Here is an 18672-nt window from a genome sequence, read left to right on the forward strand (position 1 = left end):
GATCACCTTGGTTAGGTGTTTGTTGTTTGTCATGGTTTTAATGTGTTGGTTTACAATTCAAATCAGTAAATAGGTCTGGTATAAGAAATGTCCTTCTGAGTTCGGCTCCAAGTGGGGAAAAAGACACTGGAGACATGGAGGCTGCTTGGAAAGATGGTTTAATGGTGGACAGGGCCACATGGCTTGAGTCCTGAACAGAAAAGGTGATCACATGCTTCAATGTTGGTGGAGAAGAAGAGAGCGAGGAAGGGCTTTGTTGGCTTTTTTATAATCTGTTCGGCCCCACCTTTCTGTTTCCTGTTCCTGTGTAAGAAATGTATTCTGACTGGTTGTCAGACTCCCATGAGGTCATGCAGGGGCAACTATCTAGGCTGTTTTTCGAATCCCAAATTTGATTGAATTCCCAGATGCCATGTGTCGAGTTGGGTAAAAGGCAAATACTATCATGCCTTAATCCCATCAGCTCAAGGGGAAATCTCTTTATTATGTAGAATAGATTGTCTTGGGCATCTTAATGGCCCATTGACAAAGGGAGATGGGCAGGAAGCTGCAGGGAATTACTTTGTCTTTAAAACATGTTTCTCTCTTTTCACATCCAGGAAAATATAATATTCTGCCTTTTCAATATTTCATTTTTACATGTCTTTTATTTTGAATATATGAGGGAAAAGAACAGATCAAAATAGAGGCATAATATGACCAATCTAACTATCCGGGACAAGGAAATCTTCAGGTATTCATTTCAAATTTTAGAAAGCTTCTGAGTCTGAGGCCTCTTCGGGGAAAAGGATGCTACTAGCAGCAGCGGCTCATGTTGCTTGATGTTTAAAGTATCTTCTTTGCCCCATTTTTATTCTGCTCTGTTCTGATTTTTTTTTTTAAAAAAATGAAATACTAACCATGGGCAACCGAAGGGCTTTTGGATACAACATGTTTACCTTGGTTGCTGAATTGGCCTGTAGAAAGTTAGCACCGAGCCCTTTCCTAGAAAAATGAAATATCCTAGGAAATATTGAAAAGGCAGAATATTATATTTCCCTGAATGTGAAAAGAGAGAAACATGTTTTAAAGACAAAGTAATTCCCTGCAGCTTCCTGAGCAAAATTAACAATTAATAAGAGCTACATTACATTTCACATCAGGCTATTGTCTTTATTTTCTGGACCCATTTTATGGATGCTCCTGAATCCTGTATTAGAATTTAAAAGTTGCTAGCAACTACCAAAGGAATTTTGCCAGTGATAAACACTTGGAATCAAAGTTCCTCTCGCATATATTCCTGACTCTGGACATGCAAGTTAGCAGCACTATGCCCAGCCTACCGTTTCACTAGTATAGTCAGCAATGCCTCTGCTACTGCCAATCCAATAGCAAAGGTTCACATTCCTTGGCTTGCCTCAAAGTCAGAAAGACTGCTGAAAGCATACAAAGCAGAGGTGGGTGCTACCAGTTGGCACCAATTTGGGTGAACTGGTAGTGGAAATTGTGACTGGGTTGCTGGACCGATAAGATTCACCGAACCAGCTGGCTACCAAATTGGTAGAGTTCGCCAAATTGGTTGGACATGGCCTTGAATTGGTTCCCAGGTCACCCATGCATTGCCAACACGTTTTTTACTCTTTTAATGTTCTGTGCATGTGCAGAACAATATTGTGTGTTCAGCATGTGTGCAACACGGTATGCCCAGCGAACCGGCGGTAATGCCAGCAGAAATCCACCCCTGATACAAAGGAAAGGAAGAAGTCATTCAATGTAATTGGGATCGGTGCCTTAGATAAAACCTATGCATACAGTATACATGAGCCAAATCCCCAAATGTTCAGCAATGACAAACTCAGGCTAACACACCAAGTCAGGGAAGGCTGGGATAGAGCATCAGGAGCTCCTATATGATTAAAGTCTTATTTAAGGATATAAAAGCATTTCTATGAAACAGTGATAGGTTTCAATTTTTTTTTAGAACCTATTCTGTAGGTGTGGCCTGTTTTGTGGGAATGGCTTAGCAGTCATGTGACCGGGAGGGAGTGGCCAAGTTGGAAAATGTGGTGAAACTCACTTAACAAAGCTCTTGCTTAGCAACCAAAATTTTGAGCTCAATTGTAATCATAAGTTCTCTTTCTTTCTTTTTCTTTCTTTCTTTCTTTCTTTCTTTTTCTTTTCTTTCTTCCTTCCTTCCTTCCTTCTTGTGTCTCTCTCTCTTTCTTTCTTTCTTTCTTTCCATCCTTTCTTTTTCTTCCTTCCTTTCTTGTGTCTCTCTCCCCCTCTTTCTTTCTTTCCTTGCTCTTCCTCTTTCTTTCTTTCTTCCTTCTTTCTTGTGTCTCTCTCCCCCACTTTCTTTCTCTTCCTTCCTTCTTTCTTGTGTCTCTCTCCCCTAGTTATTTTCTTTCTTTCTTTCTCTTCCTTCCTTCTTTCTTGTCTCTCTCTCTCTCCAACTTTCTTTCCTTCCTTTCTTTTTCTTCCTTACTTTTTTCTTTCGTGTCTCTCTCCCCCACTTTCTTTCTCTTCCTTCCTTCTTGTCTCTCTCTCCAACTTCCTTTCTTTCTTTCCTTCCTTTATTTTTCTTCCTTCCTTTCTTCCTTCCTTCCTTCCTTTCTTTCTTGTGTCTCTCCCTCTCCTCTTTCCTTCCTTTCTTTTCTTCTTTCTTCCTTCCTTCCTTCCTTCTTTCTTGTGTCTCTCTCCCCCACTTTCTTTCTCTCTCTTCTTTCCTTCCTTCCTTCCCTCCTTCCTTCTTTCTTGTGACTCCCTCTCTCCAACTTTCTTTCTTTTTCCTTCTTTCTTTCTCATTCTTTATTTCTCTTTTTTCTTTCTATATTTCTCTCTCTCTCTCTCTCTCACACACACACACACACACACACACACCATTTCTCTCATGTCTGCCACTGACAGCTCTCAAAGAGAAGGAAGTATAAGGACTCCTGCCTTGGGAAGGGGTTGGACTAGACTACCTCCATGTTCCCTTGCATCCCTCTATGTTCTCTGTCCCATTTCGTCACAAACAGCCCCATTCACTTTGAAATTGGCCACAAACTCCAGTCATCCCGTGCGCTCCCTGGTCCTACCCAAGGAGGTGAGCTGTGGGGTGGGGGGAAAGGGGGGAGTCTGTGGCTCCACATCTCACGATCTTCTTCCCTACCTCAGTTCTGCAAATCCGACTCAACTGACCATCCCGCCTCTCCTGGGGCTTTGCCTTTCTCTGGTGGGTGAGCGGGGGCTGTGCCGGGGTCATCTGCACTGGAGCTGTGGGTGAAGGAGGGCTGGTGCTCAGGCCAGCCAAGATTGGCTGCCCCCGTGGGCTTCAGGCACCAAAGGCGCTGGAAGAGGTTGCGCAAGCACCCGCTGTCCTGCCTGGCTCCTGCGACGGAGAGCAAGAGAGAAGCGGCGGCCAGAACGAGGTCCAGTTCGGTCCCTGGCCCTTCCCTGGAGGATCCCAGGAAAGGGAGGGACCCTCCTTTGACCCCCTGTTTCTGGGAGGCGCAGAGACCTGAGGGAACCTGGCGGGATGGGCGAGTCCTCTGCTCCTGTTCCTTCCTCAGCTGTTGAAGAAGCCCGTGCTTCCTTCTTTTTGACAGCCGCCTCATTTCCATTTGGGGGAAAATCCATGCAGAGGGAAGAAAAACATGTATTTATCCCCCACAACCCCATTGGAAACCAGGCGGCTGTCAAAGAGAAGGAGCGCGTGCCATGTGGCCTTCTCCCAATCGTCCGCTCCGGCAAAGGAAGTGGTTGGGCAGGGCAAGCCTAGTGCGTTCAGGTGGGGTGAGCGAGCAAGTGGTGACTGGGCGGGCAGGGGAAGTGAGCAAGGGGGCAGGCCAGGGGAGGGAGTATTCCGATATGGGGCGTCTGGAAGAATGGGTATGAGAAGACACACTAAATTTCATGAACGGGGGTGTATCGGTGCGTACTGGCTAAAACCCACCCAAGCTACGAAGCCAAAAGGCAGATCCTAGATATGAAGGATTGATAATGTCAAAGTTTTTTGTTAAGGGGATGGGGATATTAATGAATGTACATATTGTAAATGTAAATCTAAAGAAAGGTCATTAAAGTCTTTCATCATTCATAAAGTCCTTCAAAGTCATTCAGTATGGCTTTTCAGTGTCAAATTTCAGAAATATGATGAGGACTAAGAAAGGGCATATGAATATCTACATATATTATGGTGAATAGGACAAGGAAATCTGTTCTACAAGGTGAACATTTCAAGGGAAAAACTTGTGTGGGTTTGTTTATCTTCAATTTTCCAAGAATACATTGGTCATTCAGCGATGTAGCTGGGAGTTGCCTCTACAAGTGCCAAGGATAAGCACATGACTGAAAAGGGGGCGGTCACAGCAGTTTGTTTTCTGGAGATCTTTGCTTGAACAGAGGGCCATCAACTCCAGAAGCTCTCTGTTCGAAAGAATTAAAGGCAGAGACGCTTTTCTTGTCACTTTTGGTGGAGAAGTCCAAAATCTGCCATAGTAAAAGAATTAACCAACAGGACGCTTTAATGTAATGTACAGCATTTTGTCTAGAAATACTCTGATTACAAGAGAAGGAAGGTGGTAGAAGAGCCACCCAACTGTAAAAGGTAGGAACATCTTGACTACTTTAATGGATTTAGAAAATATGGAAATTAAGTAAGATGTGATTTATGGATGAAGATGGATCATAATTCTTCTTCCTAGAAGAATTTGACTGAAATTTCAGCAAAAACTTCCTACAGGTAATAAATAGGTTCAGACCACTGTCCTGAACCGTTATCTAAAGTTAGATATCCTTGAATATTGATCTTCAGTTTGTACAATATAAAGAGGCAGTGATACTTGCCTGCCCTAGGAATTATGATGCATATAACAAAGCATATGTTTTGTGTCATGTGCTTTGAGCATTCAAAAGTTAATATAAATAGAAAGGGTGGGATACCTTGATAGAAAGATTGTGAGCAGATCTGATCTATGTGAGTGTTGGGTTGTTGTTTGTCATCTTGGAACCCCTTGGAAGGTATCTTCTTCAACTTCCACTCCTCATGGTACATCAAAGCCAGCAGTTACACCACCACTAGGGACCGGTTTCATTGAAGACAATTTTTCCACAGACTGAAAGGGATGGTTTTACTTTTGTTCACTCACCTACTGTTCACCTCCAGCTGTATGGCCTGGTTCCTAACAGGCCACGGACAAGTTCCGGTCCATGGCATGGGGTTGAGGATGCCTGCAATAAAATATTGAATAGCTATTTTCCTTCTTAGTAATAATTTTTTCTTATTATATTGAAGTTGGTCATATTTATTTTCAGTTTAGTTTGTTCCAAGAACTGTTTTCAGTGCCAGTGGTTCTTGTGAAACAAGGTTTCATAAATAGAAACGTGTGTCTATGTGTGTGTGTGTGTGAGAGAGAGAGAGAGAGAGAGAGGGAGGGAGGGAGGGAGGGAGGGAGGGAGGGAGGGAGGGAGAGAGAGAGAGAGAGAGAGAGAGAGAGAGAGAGAGAGAGAGAGAGAGAGAGATAGAAAATGTAATACAAACAGCTTCCAAATATGTCTGCGGTTTGGTGCAAAGGATACATGCATGATTCATAGAACTGAATTTGGTCATCAACAAAACATACACAATTTAAAACATGACCACCTTCTAATACCTGATATATCTGTTATGCAAAAGTACCTTATTCCTTTCCAATATTCCTTTCCAAACATTTATACTCCCAGATTGTGCTCCAAAGTTCATTGTAACAGCATTGCTAAAAAAGCATTAAGAGTTGTAAATTTAATTTTGTGAAGCTTTTTTTCTGGAAACATCGTATTGCTAATTAGAGCTTATAAAACGTACGCTAGACATCAGTACAATCAAGCAGGTTCAGAAGTATTTCACAAGAAAAGTTTTGCACTCTTCTGTACAAAATAAAATTCCCCAGGCTACTAGTTTTGAAATTCTCGGTTTGGATAACTTAGAACTGTGTCACTTGCGGTCAGACCTAGGTATCGCATACAAAATTATATGTAGTAATGCTTTACCTGTAAATTACTTTTTTTACTTTTTTTGTTTTAATCGCAATAATATGCTTGCTAACAACTGCTTTAAACTCAATGTAAATCATTCTAAACTTGATTGTAAAAATATGATTTCTGTAATAGAGTTGTCGAAGTCTGGAATGCTCTACCTGATCCAGTTGTCTTAGCTACAAATTTTCAGTTTCAGTCGCAAATTAACTTCCTTACATGGACCTTACTTCATACTTAAGTGGTCAGTAGAGGGGACGTGCATAAGTGCACTAATGTGCTTATCGTCCCTGTCACTGTATTTTTCTTTTATTCTTCTTCCCGTTTTTGTTTGACAAAATCTAATAAATAAATAAATAAATATTTTGGGCTGCAATTTAAATGTCCTAAATAAACCATACATTTATCAAAAATATAAGCAAACCCTATGCCATTACAGGTAGTCCTCGACTTATAACAATTCGTGTTGTAAGTTACAATGGCTCTGAAAATAGTGACTTACGACCATTTTTCACACTTATGACCATTGCAACATCCCAATGGCCACGTTATTTACCTTCAGATGATTGACAACTGACTCATATTTATGACGGTTGCAGTGTTCAAGAGTCATTTTGTGACGTTCTGACAAGCAAAGTCAATGGAGAACCCAGATTCCCTTACGGTAACAACCATGTTACTAAGTTAACTGCAGTGATTTGCTTAACAAATGCGGCAAGAAAAATTCTAAAATAGGACAAATTCACTTAACAACAGAAATTTTGGCCTCAGTTGTCGTCATAAGTTGAGGACTGCCTGTATTTTATCAACTCTACAGCAAAATTTCTCAGAATACATAGGCATTCGTTTTTGGCAACTATGGTAGCAGTAGCTGATGAGCCCCCAAAATAATTATTTTAATGTTTCCAAAACGAAGAAGCAAAGGAGGGCAGAAGTTGTTTTGTTCCTCTTAATAGCTATGGAATAGCAGTTACCTGAACGTTACGCTTTCAGCTTTCTTCCTCCCAAAATCTTTGACACCCAGAAGTTCTCAAAGATCCTTAAACTTAGTTTGTTATTACTTTCCTCAGTGTATGTTCTAGGATAACTTTTTCTTCCTGTGCCCTAAGACTGTATTAATCTCTTTATCCTTCCTTTCATGGCCTATTGCAGGAGATAAGAAGGAAGAACTACTCTTAACTTCTCCTCAGCTGCATCCTACATCTGGTGTCTGTTCCCTCTGGACATTCGTCTTCCAGGATTAAGACAAGGAAAGAAAAAGGAAATCAGCCAAATGGCCCGGAAATTGAGCATTGATCAACTTGAGGACCAGTTGATATGCCCCATTTGCTTAGACTTCTTCAAAGAGCCTTTGATGCTACAGTGTGGACACTCTTACTGCAAGTCCTGTGTAGTATCTCTCTCAGGTGATCTGGAGAAGCAGATCCTTTGCCCAGTGTGCCGAAAGGCTGTGGACTATAGTAGTTCACCCCCCAATGTTAACTTGGCTCGAATCATTGAGGCCATTCATACCATAGGCAACTCAGAGGATAACCAAAAGTCTTGCCCTGACCACCACAATCCCCTCAGCCTTTTCTGTGAGCAAGACCAGGAAGTGATTTGTGGCCTCTGCGGCACCATTGGCACCCATCAGCAGCATAAAGTCATGCCGATCTCTACAGTGTACAGCAGGATGAAGGCAGGTGCTTGGAATGTGTATGACTGCACGGATGAAGTGGGGGCTTAGACCAGTGGTGGCTAACCTTTTTCCCATCGCGTGCCAAAAGCAGGGGGAGCGCAGGGGAGTTGTGCTCGGATGTGCCCACACACATAATGCTATGCACATTGACACACCCCCACGCATGCACGCATGAACCCCGCACCGTCCTTCCCCCACTTTTGGCACGCAATGGACACATTTTTCACCCTCCCCAGGCTCCAGAGGCTTTCTAGGAGCCTGGGGAGGGCGAACACAGCCTCCCCCATCCCCCTGGAGGCCCTCCAGAAGCTTCAGGAGGCTTTCCTGAAGCCGCAAGAAGGTGAAAAACAGCCCAATGCGCAAACCAGAAGTCAGTTCCAGAACTTCCGTTTGCGCATTGGGTTGTTTTTTGCTCTCCAAAGGGTGAAAAACAGCTGAAAAAAAAAAGGTTGAAGTCAGCTGGCCAGGGCATGCATGCACACTGAAGCTGACAGGGCAAAGCCTTGCGTGCCCTAACAAGTGGCTCTGTGTGCCACCAGTAGCATGCGTGCTATAGGTTAGCCATCACGGGCTTAGACCATAGGCAGAACTGAGACGACTGGCAATTTTGGGTGGGACACCTTGTGTCTGTTGATTAATGGATTAGGTGAATCTTGGTGTGATCCAAACAAAGAAATTTTCACGCAATTAAGGTTCTTTGTAAAATTAATGGAGCAAATGAATTCCAGTAAAAACAGGTGTAACTATTATGGGGCAGAAATCTATACTTTCCTTAACAGATTTTTTGTAGCTCTCACACCATATATCCTAAGACCCCCTCTGTGTGAGTAATATTTTCAAAGGGTGGGAATTATATAAGTGTAAGGATCATGAGTGATAGTACCCTGTGATCAAGGGCAGCAATAGAAAACAATGGATAACACTGTTACAATGAGGGTGATTCACAGAAATGTGAATGTAAAAACTAGGTGCAGCACTCCCAGTGCCTATGAGTGCCTGATACTGAGTGAGATAAGAGATAAAACTTCCTTTCTTTTAAATATAAGCTATGGAAAAAGGAGTCACTGAGTCAGATTAAACATTCCCTTGGAGAATTCATATTCTATAATAAGGCACTATAGTTTCATGGTAAAAAGATTAGTTGTGCATGTTTGAATATTAAATATACCCCAAATCCTGGATATACAGTTTGAAGGATCTGATGACCCTAGCTCAGAGGTGTGAAACTCAAGGCTGGATCTGGCCCACAGGGTCCTTAGATCTAGCCCGCGCCGCTGCCCGCGGTGCCTTTGCCAGCAAAAACAGAACTCGGGAGGGCCGCATGCTCTGTTTTCACTGGCAGAGGATTGCAGGAGGCCATCCCAGCTGAAAACAGAGCTCGGGAGGGTCGCCACAGGTACCCCCGACACGAGTTATATCAAGCTGACCACGCCCACCCTGGCCACGCCGACCCCAGCCCTCCAAGGTCAAGCACAACCCTGTTGTGGCCCTCAATTAAATTGAGATTGACACTCCTGTTCTAGATTGTGAGCCTCTGAGGATTTGATGATAGTCATTAATATAGATATCTCAAAATCTTAGTGGAAGGTTACTTCATGTGTTCTTTTTCAAATCTGAACGTCTCCTAATAGCTACCGTAATTGAGCAGTCACATTTCTTTTGCCTCTCCTTCTGAGCTTTAAAAAGCATTTGGCAGTTATCATTGAAATATATATATTAAAATGGATAAACTTAGTTTTGTGTCTCTTACATCCTTTCCCCACAAGTTTAGCTAATGCAATTCTGCTTTTTCAGGAGGAACTCTCCACGTTGATAACAGTTGTGCAACAGCAGAAGAGAAGCCTTGATGAACATGTCAACAAATTGATGAATAACAAAACTCGCATTACGGTGAGCTTAGGCAGGCAGATCACATTATGCCAGTGACTTTCTTGGCTGCCTTTCTTTTCATCCAACTCCTATGCATCCCTGTGGGTGTAATATTATGAGGTTTATTTTCTTTGTACATTTGTGGCTGATTCCCAGATCGGTCTGGACAACTATTCAGCCAAGTTCTTGCAGTTTTCTTGGCAAGGATTTTCAGTAGTGGCTCGCCATTCCTTTCTTCCTAGGGCTAAGAGAAAGTGAATGGTACAAAGTCACCCATCTGGCTTTGTGCCCAAGGCAGGATTAGAACTCATGGCCTCCCAGTTTCTAGTCTGATGCCTTAACTACCATGCCTAACTGACTCATAATACTATTATTACAATAAATAAGCACATTGAGGGGAAGGTATAGATGTTTAGACATATTTTTCAATTAATTTTAGTTTTCTAGTGATTATCTGCTGTATATTCTTGAGTGTCTGGGGATGAGTAAGGTACCTTTGGCAGTTGTCGTGTTTACCTCAATTAAGAGGGGTGAATCTTGCTAAAATTTCAAATGCGAAATTACCAGACATTTTTCTGTTGCTCCATTACTTAGACCACCAGTCCCCAACCTTTCTGGCACTGTAGACCAGCGGTGCCAACGGTGGTGTGGTGGTGAGGGGATGATTTCACGCACCCGCATGCCACTTGCACAATTGCAGCTTCATGCACTTGCCTGCCACTTGCACGGCTCGGTTCCCAACGAGCTACAGCATGGTGCCTGGCCACAGTTAGGAGAGTGGGGTGATTTAGAAAGTAGCCAATTTGGTATAGTGGATCAGGCTAGAATCCTGGGAGACTGTGAGTTCTAGTCTTGTCTTAAGTATAAAGCCACTTGTGTGACCTTGGCTAGTCATGCTTTCTTAGCTTAGGAAGTATGGAATGGCAAACCACTTCTGAAATGCTACCAGTAAAATTGTAGAGATTTGCCTCCAGGCAATCACCAGGAGTCAAGATTGATTCAAAGGTACCAAAACGCTCATTTTCCACTGTTGCTTAACTGTTCATTTTGGTTCCACCACAAAACCGCGTTCGACTAAAGCACGCTCGACGAAACCGCGTAGCTGATGTCATCAACAGGGCGACAACAGCGCGGAGACAGCACGCTGTAAATGCTAAACCTAAAATTAACCCCTAAACCTAAACCTAACCCCCCTAAACCTAATCCTAAACCTAACCCTAACCCTAACCCTTAACCTAACCCTAAACCTAACCCTTAACCTAACCCTAAACCTAATCCTAACCCTTAATCTAACCCTAACCCTAACCCTTAACCTAACCCTAAACCTAACCCTAACCCTAACCCTTAACCTAACCCTAAACCTAACCCTAAACCTAACCCTAAATCTAACCCTTACCTTAAGTTGAATCGGCTTGCTTTCAAAGCGCTATTTAAAGCGCCCTTCTTTCTCTGCGCTCGCTGTTGTCACCCTGTTGATGACGTCAGCGACGCGGTTTAATCGGGCACGGCTTAGTCGAGCGCGGTTTTGTCGTGCCACGGTTCATTTTAGGTTTTTGACACAAAACACCCTGAATCCCCAAACAAAACAAGGTGAAATAACCCTTATGTATATCCAGCACGTTACTAAATTCTGAAAATTATCCTCCTATTGCTAACAGTTCCAGGGAATTGGGGGAGGGGGGACCCTAAATATTTATGGAATAATATTCAATATGATTCAATAGATATTGTCTTTTTTCTTTAGTTCCTACATTCAGCTAAATCTCAGAGCTGAATGTTGAATTACATGAAAGAACAAAATATAATTGTTAAGTTTTTCTGAGGAAGGCCAAGTCATGAGGATAGGCTTAATATAGTATAATAATTTCAAACTAATGAAGTAATAGGAAAAGCCAAAACTTTCAGGTGAAAAAAGGAATAATTTAGTAAGTTGACCAGCATCTTTGCCAACAGAATTCTAGATCGACTTAAAATAAAATACCTTCCAGGAAATTAGCTCCCAATAAAGTCACCCTTGGAATTCTTTTCAAAGCAGTTGACAGTTAGTGTCAATATTGATTTTGTTGGATTAGTGGCAGTAGTAGGGTGCTTTTCAGTTCCTAATCTTGCTCTTGAGAACATTAGGTCACATCTGAAAAATTCTAAATAAGTGCACCACCAGCCACTATAGACATACGGTATAATGACCAATCAGGTAGGTGCTTTATTTGTCACAAAAATTGCCTGGAAATAGCCACCTGAATTATATATAGTCCACAGTGGAGAGGATCCCAGAAGCAATTCTATAGAATAAAATAGCTAAATTGCTACATATTACATTTCATCCAACAGGCAATATTTGGAAATGATTACGTGCTTTCACATAATTCCAAGCAATTCTGATAAGTAATCTGTATTGAAGTAAAGAAGTCAATATTTAGAAACTCTATATTTAGAAAAAATACTCAAATGTTTTTGCATGCTTCTTGTTCCTACCTCTATGAAAGTGACTTAGTTATGGTTTCTGTCTCTTTTTTTTTGCCTATAGTCAGATGTGCTATTCTGTTGCCTTTCACTGATGAATGAGAACTCTTCTAATACAGGTAGTCCTTAATGGACCCCCTCCAAAGTTCCAATGGTACCCCCCATGGTCACATGACCAGATGCTCAGCAAGCAGCCTGCATTTATGGCCATTTTCAGTGTCTTGCAGTCACATGACATTTTACCATGTTTTCCCCCTGGCATTTGCTTCCAGTTTTTGACAAAAACAGCCCATAGCAAACAATGGATTCAATTTACGACCATAGCATTCACTTTGTGACTGCAACGCTCATTTTACAACTGAAGCATTTGCTTAACGATCACTGCAAAAAAAATCATAAAATCGTTTCAACCACATGGGTGACCCACTTTATGACTGCTATGGGCAGGCTCCATTATAGTTGGAAGCGTGACCCATCAAATGCGCACCCGACAAAACCGCGGCAAGAAACCTGCGGCAAGAAACCCGCGACGTCGAAAGCGCTCCCACAAAAGAGCGCCGACAAAACCGCACCCACAAAGGCACGATTAGGTTTAAGGTAAGGGTTAGGTTTAGGGTTAGGGTTAGGTTTAGGGTTAGGGTTATTACGTTGTTTTTGTTGTTTTTTGATGGCGCGCTTTCGTCGGCGCGCATTTGTCAGCGCGCTTCTGTGGGTGTGATTTCAACCTTGCGGTTTTCTCGCCGCGGTTTTGTCGGTGCACTTTTCTCGAGTGCGCATTTGTCGGTGAACCGTTGGAAGATGAGGACTACCTGTACATGTAATCTACCTCTCTCATTCATTTCTATAAGCAATTACTGATCATTAATTTAGTTTGGCAGGCAACTCCAGATTCATAGACTGGAAACACATTATGCCAAGCTGTGACTAATTTAATAATAGTTTGTTTAATAAATCACTGTTTGCACAATTCACCAACCCATAAATCTTGTGTTAAAAATAATAGTTGAAATATGCTAGGTCAAAAATTAACCAGCCATTATGGTTTATACTGCAACATTTGGACTCAATAATAGAGTATTCAGAAATAGGAAAACATTGGGTTGTGTTCCCATCCAGTCTTTTCTGGCCAAAAGATTAGCTCATTGGTCCTTGTGTCCCCTTTTAATGCAAACTGTGTAGCATAAGCTAAGCATTTTAGGCTGCATGGAAAAAGGAGCACAAATTGTTCCTGTAAGGAATTACAAATTCAATCTAGTCTCATAATCCAATTAATAATTGTTGAGGGGAGGAAGAATATTGAACAGGTATATAACAGGTATGTAAAAAAAGGAAATACTACTGCATCAAATTCTTTAGTTTGCAAATTGAACTTATTGTCAGGCCTGAAGTTATCTTTTCTTTTGGATCTTTGGCCTGCCACACTTTCTCTTACTCTACTATGTCTTTTCTACTGTGGGAAAATAGAAGGGGGGTTGTAAGGAGTTATACTTTGCCTTGGACTCTGATTTACTTTTGGATGCTATTTGGAACCCTGACACTTATCTCAGGATCAACATATTTCACATTAGTTTGACATGGATGACTGATTTTGTCCTATTTCTGCCTATTAGAGTTAGCATAACTGATTGCTGCAAAGCAATTGGCTCCTGAGCTAAAATTGCAAGGCAGGAGTGGCTGACAGCCTTAGATATTACATTGAGATGTTCATCAGATTTCTCACATTTTAGTATTGTAATAATGCCCACTCCAACCCCACATGGGCCCAACTCAAACAAAGTCTTGCGTTGTTCTGGTGATACTTGTGATATTTTGTCCCAACACAGAATGAATCTGATGTCTTCATGTGGGTAGTCAGAAAGCAGTTCCAGGATCTGCATAGGTATATCAATGAAGAGAAGGCCAGATTCCTGGGGCAGATAGAAAGGAAAACAACCCGTATCATTGACTCTATTGAGATTCAGCTGAAGCAGAGAGCAGACACCCTTCAGAAGCTAAAGGAGCTGGAGAATTCCCTGCAGAAATTCAACAATGAAGACCAGCTGGATTTCATACAGGTATGGTATCTGCTAGCCGTAAATAACCAGGGACATGCTAAGGTATGCTGCCAGCAGCAGAAAATCAAAATTGCTAAAGACCCCTACTCAGAAATACGAAGCAGAAAGGCACATATTGGAATCTGAGGAACTTAAGAGAGATTTAGCAATTTGTACCTATTAAGAGTCAAAATTTACATCACAGTTTGTTGGAGTGTAAAGGTCTAGGCATAGGGAAGAATAGTGTTGCCTATTAGGAGACTAAATCTTTGGATGATTGAACTACAGTACAGGTAGCCCTCGACTTACAACAGTTCATTTAGTGACCATTCAACAACAGTACTGTAAAAAGTAACATGATCATTTTTCATACTTATGACAATTGCAACATCCCCGTGGTCACATGATCAAAATTCAGACACTTGGGAACTGCCTCATATTTATGACGGTTGTAGTATTCCAGAGTCGTGTGAGCACCTTTTTCAACCTTCTGGCAAGCAAAGTCAATGGGGAACATTTAACAACTGTGTTACTAACTTGATGATGACAGTGATTCATTAACAAACGTGACAAGAAATGTGATAAAATGGAGCAAAACTCACTTAACATATTTCACACTTAGCAACATAAATTTTGGAGTCAATTGTGGTCGTAAGTCGAGAACTACCTATGAAGGGCCAAGAGCCCTTGTAGCAGAGCAATGATGCAGAGTAGGCAGGCGTACATCTCACAGGTCACACAGATTAAGGGTAGGATTTTTCATTTTCCTCAGGCTTGGTAGAAGAATTTGGATGGTTTACTGTTTTATACTTTATATGAAACCTATTTTAAGTTCATCGATTTCCTTCTTTAAAATGGCAGAGAACTCTACTGTTCACTTTTGCAATTATGGTTAGAGCAATCAATTATAGCTGATATTAAAAAGGCGGTCCAGGGTCCCCTCTTGATCTGAGTAGGCATAATTTGAGATAGTTGTGAAAGTTTTAGGTGCTTCTTTACAACCTAGATTTTGAAAAGTATATGCAAATAAGGTCCTGCACTTCTGGTGCAGTTAAGGAATGTCTACAGTAAGTATGCAAGAATTCCAAGGTTTACAGAAATAAATATGGATTGCAATTGCTCAGAGAAATCAATAGTCCCATTTATTTTCTCCCATCTTCCTCCCCTCCACACAGACTTCAGTATACATTTAAATAGCACAAGTGCGCTAAATCTGTCTATATCTCTCTCTTTACAGAAATATGGATCTCTTCCCTCCAGGTATGTAAAATAAGAGTGTATGAAAGAGAAACAAGAGTCATACTAAGATGTGTTGTAAAGAAAATGCATTTACAGAAAAAGTGTCAAGGAAGAGTTGAGCAGATACACTTGTTAGCTTCTTCAAAATTCTTATTAAGAAGCATGGTAACAGAAGCCATGCTTTTTTAAAAGCAAAATATGTGTACAACATTCCACATTCTCAGCAAAGAATACCGAGGCATGTTTCAGCAATTCCAATGTGCTGAAGTGTATTTGTACTGCCATGTTCACCAAAATTTAATGAGGCAGATGTGCAATGGATTTCAAGCTCCTGCAAAGCTGATGGCTGTGAAATTATGAGAAATTGAAGAAGCCTTAATATTATTAATTTCCAGACTCTTTAATTCCAGAGCATATGGCTTCCAGACAAAAAGTGATTTTCTGAAGTTATCTTTAGGCTTCAAGACTGGAGAGATATTTCCCAGATCTTCCAAATGGGATTCTTCAGATATGTGCTTTCTGTCTTTAAAATTATATATTCTGCCACTGAACGTTCTCATACATACACACCTTCCTGTGGAAAGATAAAGTAATTGCTTTTATGTTCTGAGTTCTTGCTCAGAATTTTCAATCCCATCCATTAAGATAGGAACTGAACATTTTAAAAGAAAATTTTTGGGAAAAATATTAATGGAAATTAATACGTACCCAGGTCTGAACTTTCCTATCAGCACCCAACCGAAGGCATGTACAGTGCGGTTTCTTTTAAGCCTGACTTCCATCAAGAGGATGTAAAGATGATGGTGTGGAAGCGTCTGCTCCGTAAAATCCTTCCAGGTATGGCTGCTGTTGGAGGAGAGGAAGAGGGGAGGCCGTTTCATGACCACTTCCACATACAGCACTTAAAATATTTGTGAATCTGCATCTTTATCATGCATTACTGCTTTTCAGATATCAGAATTAAGAGGAATGGTAGACTATAACCTAATATAAATGTGTATTATTATTACATAGTACATTAAATACATAGGTTGATTGAACATAATAATTGATTAGTTTTATTTGTATTAGAATGTAGGTGCCACACTGTTCACACACTGATTTGATTTTTTTTAAATAAAATAAAATTCTTGAAGAACTGAAGAAGCTTCTTGGATGAGAAGTGAAATGTCTTAAAAGAAAAAAAACAGAAAAAAAAACAGAAAGTCCAGGTGCCCCTTGAAAAAAAGCACTTTTGGGACAACCATGACCTGAATGACTGAGACTCTCCATAGACATTTATTTGGGATGATGTTACTGTTTTTAAAATGCTTTTTATTACTTAGATTGTTTTTATACTTCTGCTGCAGAGTCATCAATTAAGAGGGGTGGTTATAGAAACTGAATTAAAACTAAATAAATGAAAATGGTTCTGGTTGGGAAAAAAAGAATTAAGAGAAATGGGGTTGAGACTGTAAAGCTAACAAATGGCAATGGATTTTGAGAGTGCTTTCTAGGTTTCCTGAGTTCTGCAATCACTTGTCTATTATGAAACATTGAGGCTCATTCATATACTTTATTCTATTGAGGCCAGTGGTGGGTTACAATTGGTACGCCCGGTACAGGCACACCAGTGCCTGCCTGGAGCACCTGGTACCATTCCGGTATGGTGCTCCGGAGGGCCCACCCACCCTCACCGGTATTTGAGCTCTTCGGTGCTTCCGCACACAGAACATACGGCATCTGTGTGATGCTCCGCCGAGCAGGAGCATTGCAGAGGTGTTGCGGAGCATCGCAGGTGGTAAATATGCATTTGCATGCTGTGCGTGTGCTGCGCGTGTTCATGTGGTGGATGCTGGGCCCCGTTGCATCATACTAGTTGCAACAGGATCCGGAACCCACCACTTATTGAGGCCTATTTTATCCTGTTCATATAAAGAAGGAGGCCTGATCACTTCAGTTGATCTTTCTGGAATATTACCAAGGGTTCCTCAAAGAACTTTGATTTTTACTCCTTCTCATAGCCCCAGAAACACTGAAACTGGACCCGGTGAGTGCTCATCCTATGCTCGAGCTGTCCAAGGAGAATACCATGGTGAAATATGGCCTGTGCTTCCAACGGCGAGATAGCAATCCTGAACGCTTTGACTACAGCAACTGTATCCTGGCTAATACGGGCTTCTCCTGGGGAAAGCATTACTGGGAGATTATTGTGGGCTCCAAGAGTCACTGGCGCCTGGGCATCATCAAGGGCACAGTCAACCGCAAAGGCAAACTGAGTAAGAGTCCAGAAAATGGGGTGTGGCTCATTGGCTTAAAAGAGGGCAAAGTATATGAGGCCTTCAATACCAGCAGACTGGTTTTGCCAATTTCAGCCCGACCCCAACGAATTGGGGTCTATCTGCACTATGAGAAGGGAGAACTAACCTTCTACAATGCTGACAGCCCGGATGAGCTGATACCAATCTATACTTTCCAAGCAGAATTCCAAGGCAAGCTCTATCCCATTTTGGACATGTGTTGGCATGAGCGGGGTATCCATAATAACTTACCCATTATAGTACCTACTTCCAAAATGCTGCAGACTGAGGATGACTGCACCAATACTGATGAGCCCACCAAGTTATAATAGGAAGTTTCCATTTGCTCCTATTGCAGTGATGGTGAACCTATGGCACGGGTGCCAGAGGTGGCACATAGAGCCCTTTCTGCAGGCACGCAAACCGTCGCCAGCTGCTCTTCTGGTTTCCATCGCGCACATGCACAGCTGGTCTTTGCGGGTGCCGGAGCACTGGAAAAAAGCCTGAAAATGGCCCCCAAAACAACCAAAAAACAGACTGTTTTTCAGGCCATTTTTTGTATTGTTTTCAGGCCAAAACCAGCCCAAGAAATGGCCTGAAAATGACTCAAAAAATGGCCTCAAAACTGGCATGCGCGTGCCGGCCACCTGGTTTTGGGGTTTTCAGTTCTCTGGGGCATGTGAAGACCAGCTGGCCAGTGTGCATTCGCATGCCAGAAACCCGCCCCGGTCAACTAGTCTTTGAGTTTCCGGCATTATGGCATGCACACATACACATGCACAAACCTTCCAGTTTGGGCACTCGGTGCCAAAAAGGTTCGCCATCACTGTTCTTTTGTGTCAAGTTACCAGCTCCAGACCATCTTTATGGGAGCAATAAATGCAAACCTAACTGAATAGAACTCACTCAGTGTAAATAATTTCTAGAGACTTGCTTCAGGACTCTGTTTTGTTTTTTAGTGCACCTGACTATTTAAGGGCATCCTGGCTTTAAGGGGCCAAATCTTTTTCTTTTTTTTTTCAATTTATTACAGTCATAGACCAGAGACCAGAGTCTCTGGCCTGGACTACCTATAAAGCAACAGAGCGAACTCCATGCCAAAATGTAGAATCTCAATGACATCTATACTTTCCAC

General features: G+C 41.8%; 1 protein-coding gene and 1 long non-coding RNA gene across 6 annotated transcripts in view; one reads left to right on the forward strand and one right to left on the reverse strand.

Moving 5' to 3' along the window:
• Positions 1 to 2951: 2951 nt before the first annotated feature.
• The window catches only part of LOC116507160, a 73282-nt gene continuing 57561 nt past the window's right edge, over positions 2952 to 18672 (reverse strand). For 3 of the 5 annotated variants that reach the window (XR_004255164.1, XR_004255165.1, XR_004255167.1), the window contains 2 exons: positions 15967 to 16104; positions 15140 to 15832 (listed from right to left, as the gene is read on the reverse strand). This is a non-coding gene — a long non-coding RNA (uncharacterized LOC116507160). Of the gene's footprint in view, positions 4453 to 5111; positions 5194 to 13805; positions 13894 to 15139; positions 15833 to 15966; positions 16105 to 18672 lie in introns of those variants that run through there. The other 2 variants (XR_004255166.1, XR_004255168.1) reach the window with 2 other exon arrangements.
• TRIM50 (tripartite motif containing 50) lies at positions 6749 to 17910 on the forward strand. Its single transcript, XM_032215112.1, has 6 exons — positions 6749 to 7654; positions 9449 to 9544; positions 13810 to 14040; positions 15257 to 15279; positions 15971 to 16095; positions 17262 to 17910. The coding sequence occupies exons 1-6, from the start codon at positions 7250 to 7252 to the stop codon at positions 17864 to 17866; spliced, it is 1485 nt and encodes a 494-aa protein (XP_032071003.1). The 5' UTR covers positions 6749 to 7249; the 3' UTR covers positions 17867 to 17910.

Source organism: Thamnophis elegans, chromosome 4 (genome assembly GCF_009769535.1).
Source record: "Thamnophis elegans isolate rThaEle1 chromosome 4, rThaEle1.pri, whole genome shotgun sequence".
NCBI classification, from domain to species: Eukaryota; Metazoa; Chordata; class Lepidosauria; order Squamata; family Colubridae; genus Thamnophis; species Thamnophis elegans.

Excerpts from the sequence above, each read along its gene's own strand:
- TRIM50 (XM_032215112.1), top strand. The coding sequence starts at position 7,250 with ATGGCCCGGAAATTGAGCATTGATCAACTTGAGGACCAGTTGATATGC. Across the intron at positions 9,545-13,809 it reads ATAACAAAACTCGCATTACG|AATGAATCTGATGTCTTCAT; the intron begins GTGAGCTTAGGC and ends GTCCCAACACAG. Across the intron at positions 15,280-15,970 it reads TATGGATCTCTTCCCTCCAG|GTCTGAACTTTCCTATCAGC; the intron begins GTATGTAAAATA and ends ATACGTACCCAG.